This window comes from Symphalangus syndactylus, chromosome 4 (genome assembly GCF_028878055.3).
Source record: "Symphalangus syndactylus isolate Jambi chromosome 4, NHGRI_mSymSyn1-v2.1_pri, whole genome shotgun sequence".
Classification (NCBI taxonomy): domain Eukaryota; kingdom Metazoa; phylum Chordata; class Mammalia; order Primates; family Hylobatidae; genus Symphalangus; species Symphalangus syndactylus.
In genome coordinates this window covers 52820929-52835063 of record NC_072426.2, presented here as the reverse complement: position 1 = coordinate 52835063, position 14135 = coordinate 52820929, and the positions used below count along the sequence as shown (strand labels likewise).

The 14135-nt window shown below is 36.7% G+C and overlaps 1 protein-coding gene across 4 annotated transcripts in view; it reads right to left on the bottom strand.

The window, feature by feature from the left end:
• Window positions 1–14135, bottom strand: part of TRPC3 (transient receptor potential cation channel subfamily C member 3) — a 78184-nt gene that overhangs the window by 22198 nt on the left and 41851 nt on the right. For 2 of the 4 annotated variants that reach the window (XM_055274676.2, XM_055274677.2), the window contains exons 7-10: window positions 11543–11807; window positions 8236–8431; window positions 6767–6976; window positions 3519–3602 (exon numbers count right to left, since the gene is read on the bottom strand). In XM_055274676.2, coding sequence (XP_055130651.1) covers window positions 3519–3602; window positions 6767–6976; window positions 8236–8431; window positions 11543–11807 — 755 coding nt within the window. The remainder of the gene's footprint in view (window positions 1–3518; window positions 3603–6766; window positions 6977–8235; window positions 8432–11542; window positions 11808–14135) is intronic. The other 2 variants (XM_055274678.2, XM_055274680.2) reach the window with 1 other exon arrangement.

The following is a 14135-nucleotide window of genomic DNA, read 5'->3' as shown; positions in this document are numbered from 1 at the left end:
CACATCAACAGAATGAAGGATAAAAACTGTATGATTATCTCAACAGATGATAAAAGCTTTTCATAAAATTCAATATTCCTTTGTGATAAAAAATCTTAATAAATTAGGTATAGAAAGAAAGAATCTCAATGTAATAAAGGCATATAACAAACCCACAGCTAACATATTACTGAACTGGGAAAAGCTGAAAGCTTTTTTAGAACTGTAACAAGACAAGGATGCCCACTATCACCACTCTTATTCAACATAGTACTGGATGTTCTGGCCAGAACAATTAGGCAAGAGAAAGAAAGAAAGGGTATCCAAATTGGAAAGGAGGAAGTCAAATTGTCCCTGTTTGCAGACAACATGATCGTATACATTGAAAAACCTATAGACTCTACCAAAAAACTTTTAGAACTGGTAAACAAATTCAGTAAAGTTGCAGAATACAAAATTAACATACAAAAATCAGTTGCATTTCTATACACGAGCAACAAACTACTTGAAAAAGAAAATTAAAAAGACAATGCCATTTACAATACTCAGGAATAAATTAACCAAGGAGATGAAAGACCTCTTCAAGGAAAACTACAAAACACTGATGAAAGAAACTGAAGAGGATACAAACAAAGGGAAATGTACCGCATGCTCACGGATCAGAAGAATTACTACTGTTAAAATGACAACAGTACTCAAAGCAATCTACAGATTCAATGCAACTCCTATCAAAACACCAATGACATTATTCACAGAAATAGGAAAAATATCCTAAAATTTGTAGGGAATCATAAAAGACCCCAAATAGCCAAAGCAATCCTGAGCAAAAAGAACAAATCTGGAAGTATCACACAATCGGACCTTAAAATATATTACCAGGCTGTAGAAACCAAAACCACACAGTACTGGCATAAAAGCAGACACATAAACCTATGGAACAGAATTAAGAACTCAGAAATTAATCCCTGTATCTATAACCAACTGAGTTTTTACAAAGATGCCAAAAACACTCATTGGGAAAAGGACAGTCTCTTCAATAACTGGTGCGGGGAAAACTGGATATCCATATGCAGAAGAATGAAACTAGACTCCCACTTCTCACCTTGTATAAAAATCAGTGCAAAATGTATCAAAGACCTAAATGTAAGACCTGAAATGATAAAACTAATGGAAAAAAACATAGGAGAAATGCTTCAGGACATTGGTCTGGGAAAATATTTTATGAACAAGACCTCAAAAGCACAAGTAACAAAAGCAAAAATAAACATATGGGATCATACCAAACCAAAGACTTCTGCACAACAAAGGAAACAACAATAGTGAAAAGACAGCCTACAAAATGGAGAAAATATTTGCAAATTGCTCATCCAATAGGGGATTAATATCAAGAAAATACAGGGAACTCAATCATCTCAACAGCAAAAAAAAAAAATCCAATTAAAAATGGGCAAATAATCTGAACAGACATTTCTCAAAAGAATACATACAAATGGTCAACAATATATGAAAAAATGCTCGACATCACTAACCAAACCACAGTGAGGTATCATCTCATTCCTGTTAGAATGGCTACTATCAAAAAGACAAAAAAAAAATGCTGGCAAGAACGCAGAGAAAGGGAACTCTAATATGTTGTTGGTGGGAATGTAAACTAGTACAACCACTACGTAGAACAGTATGGAGGATTTTCCAAAAACTACAAATAGAGCTACCATATGATCCAGCAACCCCACTACTGGGAATTTATCTAAAGGAAAAGAAATCATTACATCAAACAGACAACTGCACCCACGTTTTATTGCAGCACTATTCACAATATTCAAAATATGAAATCAACCTAGGTGTCTAACAGCAGATGAATGTATAAAAAATGCGGTATATATACACAACGGAATGCTATTCAGCTATAAAACAGATTGAAATCCAATTATCTGCAGCAACATTTATGAAACTGGAGGACACTATGTTAAGTGAAATAAGCCAGGAACATAAAGTTAAGCACTGCATAAGCACATAAGCACTCATATGTGGAAGCTAAAAAAAGTTGATCTCACAGAGGTAAAATGTAGGACAAAGGATACTAGAGACTGGGAAGGGTAGGGGGTAGGGAGGGATATGGAGAGATTTGTTAAAGGATACAAAATTACCGCTAGATAGGAGGAGTAAGTTCTAGTGTTCTACACCAGGAGTCCCCAACCTTCAGGTGAAGGACTGGCACCTGTCCGTGGCCTGTCAGGAACCAGGCTGCACAGCAGGAGGTGACAGGCTAGCAAGCGAGCATTACCACTTGAGCTCCACCTCTTGTCAGATTAGCAGCAGCATTAGATTCTCCTATTATTGTGAACCCTATTGTGAACTGCACATGTGACAGATCTAGGGTGCGCACTCCTTATGAGAATCTAATGCCTGAAGATCTGAGGTGGAACACTTTCATCCTGAAACCATCACCCCACCCCATCCGTGAAAAAATTGTCTTCCACAAAACTGGTCTCTGGTGCCAAAAAGGTTGGGGACCACTGTTCTATACCACTATAGCATGACCATAGTTAACAATGATATATTAATATTATCTAGTTTCATATAGCTAGAAGGAGGATACTGAATGTTACCAACACAAAGAAATGATAGATGTCTGAGATGATGGATATGCTAATTACCCTGATCTGATTCCTACATATGTATCAAAACATCACTATGTAGACAATGAATAAGTACAATTATTTATCAATTAAAAATAAAGTTAGACAAAACCAATACAACAAAAATAAACAAATATGTAAAATTTACAAAAATTTTCTAAAAAAAAAAAGACTGATAATCAGTGGGCTGAGCCATTTTGCGGTTTCCTGCGTCTAAAAAAATTGGATAAGGAATAGAGCAATACGCAGTAACTGACATCACCAATATATTATAAATTCCTTGATCTTCACTTTTGTGAACTTATACACATCAGAAAGTCAAAGACTTGATGATCGAAATGATCAACGAGATGAAAAACAAAGGGCTATAACTTCCCCTGAGTTGGAGAATAGTGTTCAAATGTCACATCCAGTATCAAAATGCAAAAGATATTTTAAAGTAGTACTCATGAAATAGTATAGCCAAACAATCCATTTAAAAAATGGATCACCTGAAAGAAAAACCTAGAGAAAAAACAAGTTTTCCTGCTGTGGGAGCATTATTCATTCTAACATACTCTGTCTTCTACTGCTTTCTCCAGTTTAAGTTATACATTATTTGGTAATTGTAGCAACACTTTGCTTTCAATATTGTGAGAGGAACTCTTAGTTAAAAAGAAATGAAGGACTTGGACTCTGATTTCTAAAGTCTCCTCCAACTAACATACTATTTTCTTTTATTTTTAATTATTTTTTAAAAAATTTCACAGGTGTTGAATCATTTTCTTTGTTCTGAACTATCCTCATGGTATAATGGTATATCTCAAGAATATAATTCAACTCATGACACACACACAAACGCACATGCAGACATATATGGAATCACATAGAGATCAAGAGATACGTCTAATGAATGCTTACCTGATAACGTGTTGGCTGATTGAGAATGCTGTTAAAACTGTGTGATTCAAAAACTCTTGAGTTAGACTGAGTGAAGAGGTTTAACTAGGAAAAAATACAATTAACCTAGTAAATTAGAATACATTCATTTGGAATAAAAAATATAATCCATTTATTCTCCTTGATAACATTTCTGGAGTCAACATTCCCAAGAAACATTTTGTGGAAGTTGAGCTTTGTAAGTGATGTAATATATTCCCAAAGGTTAAAATTACTGTGAGCAATATGCTCACATTTATCAAAATGTTGGCAGGATGTACTGTAATAGAACTATTTAATGGAAAATATATGCTAAAAATTGGCTCATAATAAACATAATTTTTCCTGGGGACCTTGTATACTTCATCAAAATGTACTCAAGGCATCTAGAAGCCAAATTCCATAGAAGTTCAATCTGTTCCTGAGCCTAAGTTCCTTTCCTAGATTTGAATAGAAACACATTGCAGGTTCAGATGGCACCATTTGGTATTTTGCAGCCCTAAAATATTAGCCAAAATAACACATCTTCCAAAGCATCTTGGCCTTATACTGAGCCAGGTTCACAATTTTGGAGAGAATTGGGCTAAAGAATTTTGGTTTCCTTTTCTTTTCTCTCTTTTTCTTTTTAAGGTTTAGCTTTTGAGTGGGTAGGAACAGGAAGCAAGAGGAACACACAGGTACTACCTAGTCTTCATGTGTATGAGCAGGGCCTCTTATCTGTGGCCAAGCTCTGCCACTGTAAGGTGTGATTCAAACACATGGCCCTCTAGCCAAAGAGATGATTCACCTCACCACCTAACTTCCCACCATTATAACTCGGGAAGGTGTGGGATGCTAAGAGAGAAGGAAGTGGCACTGATAGGCAAGGACCTTCCTTTGTTCTCTTACAATTGTGCCTGGAGAAAACCTTAGCTAACAAAGTTAATTCTTGAATCGGCCACTGGAGGCCAGTATCTGATTGCTGACTGAGGTTAGCTGTCTAGGTTAGCCGGAAAGATTTCTTGAGGCTCCTTCCTCTCTTCTAAAAAAGAGAAATAGAAAAGTATAATTTCTCCAAATTTCTGCTACATTCAATATATGAAGAGTATCTATGAATATGAGTAATATTAAAGAGAGGTAAACAGCTATATGCAAAATTTTAAAAAATGAAATCAAAATTTTATTTATTTATTTATTGTGGCAGTTTTTAACCAGATATGGGAAGAGTGGGAAGTCAAGGAGCAAGCCTCCTGAGAGATCAGTGTCCAACTTTCTATTTCCAGCATCTTCTCTGAGAAAAGCTATTCTTTCCTGTCAATAGTACGATACATGCAGGAGAGGACAGCCTAAATGTAATGCTTCCTTCCTGTTCCTGTGAACAGGCTGTGTTTTCTTTACAGCGGTCTAGGTAGCCACAAGCCTACTGTGTGTGCTCTTCTCAACCTGACGTTTAGTGTTTCTCCTTCTACATTATGATAATATCAGGAATGAAGTCAGTGAGACCTGTTGCCTACAGAAAGAAAACTCAAGGTGTTCTGTGAAGTGCGAGAGTTGTGAGCTCCCACACTTGAGAGACTTCCTTTTTTGCAATAAAGCCTCAGTTAATAAATCACCAGAAAAACAAAGGTCCCTCAAAGCAAAGTCAATTTCAGTAGCAGCAGGAGCGCCCAGGATGACAACTAGAGCCTGGCTCCTTTAAGAGACCAGCTGCCGCACAGCTGAAGGTACACCTCGCTGAGAGGAAGTGGGCCGGTAACCAAGGGTGGACTCAGGTGCTGAACATGAGGCATCCAGGTGCCGCAGAGAGAGCGAGGCATCTGATGCTAAAATACTTGAATTCTGCACCTACCCCACACTGGTCAGTTAATGTGACCTTGCATCAGCAAATTATCTGAATAGCTTCAATTGTCTTATCTATAAAACGGGAATAATGATAATACCTACCTCACAGCCTTGCATGAGGTTCAAATGTACAGGAAAGCACTTTGTAAACTGTGAGTGAGGAAGGGCACTGATATTTGTTGAGGTTGGAACTTTGTAGATCTCATATAATCCTCATAACAACTCTACAAAGTTAGACAATTGTCTACAATTGGTGGACAATTAAGGCTCAGAGTAGTGAAGTGATTTATCCATGTTCCTTGTTAATAAGCCCTAAGTGTCACAATTCAAATCCAGGTCTAATGTCGAAGCTCTCTTCTTTGTGTTACACTGCTTCTCACTGCATACATGAGGTATTATTTTAAATCATGGGCTGTTACAACCAATCGCTGACTTGTAACTCAATAGCCTTAAGAGCCCATATCCAGGTCAAACAAAAAAACATTTAAAAGGTCACTTTCTTAAAGAATACAATTCTTGAAGATTCACAACAATTTTAAAAGGCAATAAATTAAATTGCACTAATCTTAACTTTTTCACCTAGTTTCAACTGAGAAAAAATATCTACCTTTGCTCAGGAAGGCCTATGCTTTATGGGGATAATGCTGATATCTTGTAGGCTTTCAGGATGTTATAGCTACAGACCATTTTCACAATTTTAGAAAAAGTTGTATTTTAACTCTATACATTTGTTCCTGTCTGCCTCATTCCCTATTATTTAGGTTCACTCACATCCTTCTATCTATATCATTCTATCTCTGAAAGTTCGTTCATGATAACAAAGTATGATCATGAAAATTACCTTCTTTGTTAAAGTTAAAGTATGACTCAACTGAGATAACTCAAGGGTTTCTTGCTTATTTATAAAATGAGTACTTATGGTTATTTGAGGATGCTCTTGGGCCTGTATCTATTTTATGACACTAATGGAAAAAAGATTATTTAGCCAAATAAAAAGTTTCTACAAAAAAGGAGAATATGGTGGTGGTGAACTATACATAAACCAAGAGGAAGGCTGGAAGTTTAAACTATTTAACTTCAGAATAACAGTTGAGAAGCATGGAACACACAAAAACAAAGTGTTTTCTAACAGTGACTTTTCTGGTTACTTTTAACAAGTTAAAGGCTTTTTTGTTTGTTTTTAATCTGGCAGTTTATATGATGTTCTGATCAAAAGCAGGGCCTCGACTCAGTGACTTCTTGAAACATCATGAAAATATTTAGTATTAGTCTGTGAAAGACTGTGGACTAGACAGTTACTTTTAACATCTTCTAAGTTCACACATAAAAATTATTGAACAAACATCAAAAGACAAGAAAAAAAAGACAGAACATTTATTTTAAGGTCTTCGTAAGTTTTCGATACCTACCCTGGACTTTGAGTTACCCATTCCCATTTCTATATCCTTCTGAAGCCTTCTCCTTCTGCATTTGGGAAAGTTAACGATTCGCATGATGAAATAAACAAACGATTTTGGACTAGGAACTAGACTGAAAGGTGGAGGTAATGTTTTTCCATCATCAAAATAGGATAACCAAAGTTTTGAACGAGCAAACTTCCATTCTACATCACTGTCATCCTGTGTCACAAAAATAGAAAAAATCTAATTTTAAAAGCTAAATATTCTAGTGACTGATGCTAATAGGTTTTTTACAATGAATCTAAGTTATGTTTTTGAAATAGATAACTTATACACATTTATCTACATATATTCTATAGACCTACATAATATTCTCATTTTTCAAATAAAAGATACTCATTCTTTTTCATATGCCTCTACCTGTACCCACTGAAATTTAACCAGAACTTCCTGTCTACCATCCAAAAACAAGGCAAAAAAGACAAGAAAAATACAGTGCCAAGGAAAGATAAAAAGATTAATTCCTCCCTCTGTCCCCCACCCAGTCAATTCTGCATGTTTGACAATAGTTGCCTATTTCCCATCCTCCTTCCTCACCTATACCTATCCAAGCCAGGTTGTAGACACAGCATATTATATTTCAAGGGCAAGGGGAAAAATGATTCTCAAATGAATTGCTTTTTGGCATTTCTGTGTTTACCATATGTCCCCAAATGTCACATAAGCCCCTGAGTACCTGAACTTGTCTTACATCTCCTTCCATTCTCTGTGCTGCCCACAGTGATGGAGATAACCACCCTAACTGATAGGAGAAATGAAGGGAAGGGGGGCCTTATGAGGAGGAAACTGGCTTTCTCAGTTCACACAGCCTAGAAGGCCATTAGGACCAAAACTTCTACTTTGAGAACACTATATTATGAGTTTCTAAAACATACATAGAGATTTGGTGGAGTTAACAAACTGCAAAGCACTAAAAAGATACTGAACACTAAACTGAAGGACATAAGAAAACATATATACAACAGTGAAGAGAGGTACCAAACCCAGCCCAATCCAAAACCAAGAATCAAGTGATTTCTAGAATACTCAAAATTTTGACTGGATAAAGAACACCACTAGTGTTTGCCAAACATCTGGTCATTCTACCAGGTAGAATGGTGGGCTGGCTAATTGAAGAGAGAGTAATTTCCTTAGGGCCAATACTTCTTCTAGCCACTAATTTCAAAACTTCTGAAATATACCCTGAGAGAAGGCAGAGCAGCAGTAAATTCATGGGGACCCCTGCTGTGCAGCTAGAAGACAGCAGAATGTGTAGAGCTATCTATCCAGGTAGAAAACACAGGGAAAGGCCCAGGCTCTCTGTGGATGTAAGCCTCCTTGTTACATGAGCTGGAGCTCAGCCACAGGGTACAGAAGCAGATGTATACTATCAGAATAGGATGACAAGGATAGACACTACGGATAGAAAACAGATTTACCTCAATTTCTTGATATGAGCTATTAATCATAGCAATTAGCATGTTGAGTAAAACGACCACCATAGTTACATTGTATATTCCATAAAGAACGTATCCAATATTTTCTATGAATTTGTGATCATATTTGAGCACAACGGAAGTCACTTCAGACAACCCAAATATTGACCAAAATAAAGTCTTGAAACTTTCTTCTACACTGTTGAAAAAATAAGGTACAAAGTAAGTAAGTTAACAGTTTTCAATATCTAAGAGTGAAAAGTAAAAAACAAGTTAGGGTTTAACTACTGTACAGATGTAAAATGCCACCATAATACACTCCAAGAGAAGAATTACTTTGTTATGACATTTCATAGAAAAATTATTCTTTCAGGTTTTCAGGAACTGGTGATTAAATTGGGTGCCAATGCCTAGCTTTTCTGAAGTTATCATCAAGTGAAAATTCTCTGAACTCCACAGGAGAAAGCTGAAGTCAAGTCACAATAACCATTCCTTTCTCTTACAAAAATGGGAATTTGTTGTTTGATTTTGTATGTGATTTAGAAATTTAAATCAGGTTTTCTGTAGTAGAACAGGGTTGGGATTAAAATTATATACCCAATTTTTAAAAAGTATGTGAAAACATATTCCTTGCAGCACCATTTGCAGTAGGGAAGAATGAAAGTAATCCAAATATCCATCAATAGGGAACAGACTAAATAATTCCGGTATATCCAGATGATGGAATGCTATGCAGCCACTGTGGGAAAATGAGACAGATCGAGCTTTGTGTATTTATGTAAAATTATATCAAAGATATAGTAAATGAAAAAATAAGATATAGCAAGTGTGAAATATTCTATCATTTAAATAAAAAAGAGGGGCATACAAATACTTATATTCTTTTTTATATAAAAAAATCTCTGAAAATATCCAAAAGAAACCATTGCCTCTGGGAACTAAGGATAAGTAAGAGACCGGGCCAAGGGTAGGGAGAAGGACCAGCATTTCCCTGTAGACGCCTCTCTATTTAAATTTTTTATCATAGGAATGCATTACCTACCTAGAAATACTTAACTGGAAATGAAGAGGAGGCAACAGAATGAAAGATTCCTGTTCTTTTCCCTTAATTTATATAATGTACTTCCTGATTCTTCCACCACAACAATTAGCACTTAAGCCCTCACCAGACTAATTACCTACTTTTCTCCCTTAAATGATATTTGGGTGGTTTTGTCACAGAACCAAATTGTAATCACTGGTGAACTAAATTAATAATCATTAAAGATTTACACACATAAAATTCCATTACACCTTCAAAAGTAAGTCTTTTTTTTCCTCAGAGAAAGATTTGTGAAAAAGTACATTTTAAGTTTGTTATAACACATCCTAAATAACAATGAATTTTATAGATTTGTAGGTTTTAGTACTAGTTTATTCATTCACTCATAAAACAAATATTGACGGAGCACCTATTATGTTCTAGAAATTTTGCTACACCCTGAGGATGGAGGGTTGAATAGAACTCTATTCCTATAGAGTTACTCGCTATTACGAAACATTTGGCTGTGTGATATTATGGCGTAGACGCTGACAGGAGAGTAAGAAAAACTATAACCTTTTTGTTCCTGCCATTTCTTTAACTGTATCACAAAATTCTCCTGCTCCTTCCTCTTGCTCCTTTGCAAACCTTGCTGCCCCTAGCTTCTCTTCGAATCTATATGGAGTGCATGTGTGGGAAGAGGGGGATAGTAAAAAAAGGAAAGGACACTGGCAGTTCTGAGCTCCTACTGTGGGCAAGAGGCTTTATATAACTCACCTTACATAATCGTCACAACGACCTTATTTAAACTTTATTGTGCTTATTTTAAAAATAAGGAAACTGACACTGAGAAATGTTCAGGAACTTAACCAAAAGCCACAGCTAGAAACAGCAGAGATTGCATTCAAATCCATGTCTGCATGATTTTCAGCCTATGTCCTTTCTACTACATCGAATGGTCACATCCCTAGACAAAACAGTGAAGAAAATAGAATGTATAAAATGAGTTACCATAGAGTTAAAAGGAAAATGGGGGCAGGGATCACATTGTGTGCAAGATCTCTTTGTAATTTCCCTGCTGGGTTCAAACAGGTTTTTTTCATTACAATAAAGCGAGTTTCAAGTCTCTTTCACCTCCAAGACCTGTTCTATATTAACTATTAAAAAATTCATTTTTGCCGGGCGCGGTGGCTCAAGCCTGTAATCCCAGCACTTTGGGAGGCCGAGGCGGGCGGATCACGAGGTCAGGAGATCGAGACCATCCTGGCTAACACGGTGAAACCCCGTCTCTACTAAAAATACAAAAAATTAGCCGGGCGTGTTGGCGGGCGCCTGTAGTCCCAGCTACTCGGGAGGCTGAGGCAGGAGAATGGCGTGAACCCGGGAGGCGGAGCTTGCAGTGAGCCGAGATCGCGCCACTGCACTCCAGCCTGGGGGACAGAGAAAGACTCCGTCTCAAAAAAAAAAACAAAAAAAACAAAAAACAAAAAACAAAAAATTCATTTTAGAACAATTGAGATGTCTACAAGGGCTTGATATGCTACTTTAGTCTATAGAGTACTTACTGAGTGTATAGTTTGTTTCCAGCAGTGGCATTATTGGGAACAAAGGGAGAGCAGGGAGGGTTTATGACCTTCCCACCTGGAAGAACTGCAGTAGAGGGGGGGCCCTACATTCATGACAACCAAACACCACTGGGTGAGAACAGATCTCACAATCTGAGTGTCTCCATGCTGAAGGAACTTAAAGGGAAAATGACTAAGAAAACTTGATCAAGGAAGACTTCATGGAAGAGGTGAGTCTCCAGTGCAGAAACCAGTATGGCCAAAGGAAGAAACTGGTATTACCATGATAGTGGGCTATAAAATGTTTAGCTATAACTTCCTCTTACTCAACTCCCTGTACCGATCAATGAATATATTAAAATAAAAGCTGATGCTTCCTTTTTGAAAAAAGAGTACTGGCTACAAAATGATGAAACTAATTTTAATGTTATACATAATGTAAGAGACACCCAGTATTAGAAATCTGTTACCCTGTTTTCTTAAAATAGCCAGTTTTGTCTAGGGTTTTTCCAAATTCTGACCCATTCCCTGGTCAAACTCTCACTAAGCTCAGAGATGAGCCTTCAGAGCAATGTAATCACACACAAGCACTAACTGTTTTTGATGGATTATTTTCTGTGCTTAAAAACATCTTTATTACAATCAGAGAAATTTTTCCTTTGCTTCCTCTAGACTGGTTAGAATTTCTCTTTATCATACCTTTATAATAAGATATTTTACTTACGTGGTAAAAGCAGCATTTACTTTAGCCCCAAGGTAGTAAGAATAAAGTATGAACATGCCAATCATAAAGGCAAAAAACACCATAATGAAGAGGACCATGAACTTGAATATGTCCTTTACAGTCCTTCCAAGAGAGATCTGCAGGGGGCCAAAGCTCTCATTTGCAGGGAGGATGTACGCAATCCGAGAGAAGCTGAGCACAACAGCTATGGCATAAAGGCCTTCAGATATAATCTGAGGGTCAGAAGGGAGCCATTTATCTCTAGCTAGAAAAAAGAGAGAAAGAGATTTAAAACGGAGTTTTCTATTCATTGCCAACTACGCAAAGCAAATACCTTAAATAGGATCTATCTTGTAGGTAGGCGGTTACCATCTCAGTTGAAACTAATCTAGATTTAATTAACTGTCCAGGGACTTTTTTCATCTTAAGCCAGAAACGTAAATTATATACTACTTTCGATGGAGGGTACACTATTATAAAGATACTAAGCTGAGTTCACATTGAGCAGAAACAGAATAAAATACAAAACATGAAGAGGTTAAAACACTTCGTTAGACACAGACTGTATCCAGGATGACAAAACAACTGACTTGACTGATTTGTCCCTTCAGTTATTAGATTTACTGACCAGTTATTTTGTCATCCTATAGGCACAGCCGGAGTGTAACTTCTTTTCCATATTTTGTGGGAAAATTAGTTCAGCCAACAATTTATGCAAATCAAATATTTCGAGGAGTGAGAATGTCACTGAATCACAATGGTGCTGACGATGTGGTATCTCAGCAATGTAACTTGTCCCTGAAAAATGTAAAATGCCACCGAAGTAAAAGAATTCTGGATATAGATTCAGAATGAGGACCCCTAACAACCCTTTCAAGGTCACTTATTAAGTCTGCAGCAGACCTGTCAGGTCAATGAAATATTATGTGGTTAATTTTGTGCAAACTTGCAGACATCTGCAATAACAACAAAACTTAACATTTATTGATCAGTTCAGCCACTGTGGAAAGCACTTTGAAGATTTCTCAAAGAACTTAAAACAGAACTACCATTCAACCCAGCAATTCCATTAGTGGGTATATATCCCAAAGAAAACATATTGTTTTACCAAAAGACACATGCACTTGCATCTTCATTGCAGCACTATTCACAATAGCTAAGATACGGAATCAACCTAGGTGCTCATCAGTAGTGGACTGGATACAGAAAATGTGGTACATATACTCCATGGAATACTATGCAGCCATAAAAAAGACCAAAAATCATGTCCTTTGCAGCAACATGAATGCAGCTGGAGGCCATTATCCTAAGTGAATTAATGCAGGAATAGAAAACCAAATACCGCAGGTTTTCACTTATAAGTGGAAGCTAAATAGTGGGTATTCATGGACATAAACACAGCAACAATGAAACTGGAAACTACTAGAGGGAGGAGGAGAGGGTTGAAAAACATCTATTGGGTATATGCTCAGTACCCAGGTAATGGGGTCATTCCGAGCCCTAAACCTCAGAATCATGCAATATACTCAGGTAACAAACCTGCACATGTACCCTCTGAATCTAAAATAAAAGTTTAAAAAATTAACATTTCTTGACTATTTAATATGTGTCAGACACTGCTTTCAATGATCCTATGGATTTGATATTATTATCCTCTTTTTGGAGATGCAGAAACCAGACTTAAAAAGATTAAAAATTGATCAAAACAATACATATAGGAGATAGAGAAGCCTGAATCCACCCCTTCCAGACAACAGTCACTAAATATACACGAATAAATTTCAATAAATAGGTTATGAAATAGTCAAGATACATAAAATACAATCTAAAATTAATTCTTTAATTACAAATGGTGATCATTTGCTCATTTGAACAAGTCTCCTTGGTATATAAAAATCTTTGCTTGCTGAGAATAATAGAGGTGCTTAATTACATCTTGTATTTTGGAGCGGAAGTCCAGCCTTCAATAACGTTAACATGCTGCTTGTACTCATCACAATGTGCCCTAATTACACCTATAAAAAATTATTCTTCACAACCAGATCACAGTTAAACTCTGTGCCTGAGTTCCCTTACCTGTAAGATGAAGATTAGACAACACTTTCTAAAGTCTTTTCCAGATTTCAGATTTTACAACTATATACAAATTTGCTAACTGTGGCTCCTCAATTTGGCCTCAAGGGAAGGGAGGCTAACATTACTTACCATTGGTTTGTACGGGGCAAGGAAGGCATCAATGTTCTTTCACACCGGATGTCAGCTGAGGTCTCACTGCTCTTCATAATACAGAGATATTTGACATAAACCCCATTCCATGCCATGTGAACAGGACAACATCCTCCCCCAATATTTCTGCTGGTTCTCCAGAGCTTACATTCTCACGGTCACTTTAGAACCTACTTCCTGCCTCTGTTGAATTACTGTTCACTTTGCCTGCAGAGCAGTTTGGCAACTTTTATTATCTTATCTCCTTGAACTCATGCTCTCAGGGACTTATCTTCCACATCAAGCAGTTTATCAAACTATTTTTTCCCTAATTAAGACAGTCTCCCAATAGTAATTATCTTATAGGCTTAAAGGTAATTTTCTTCCA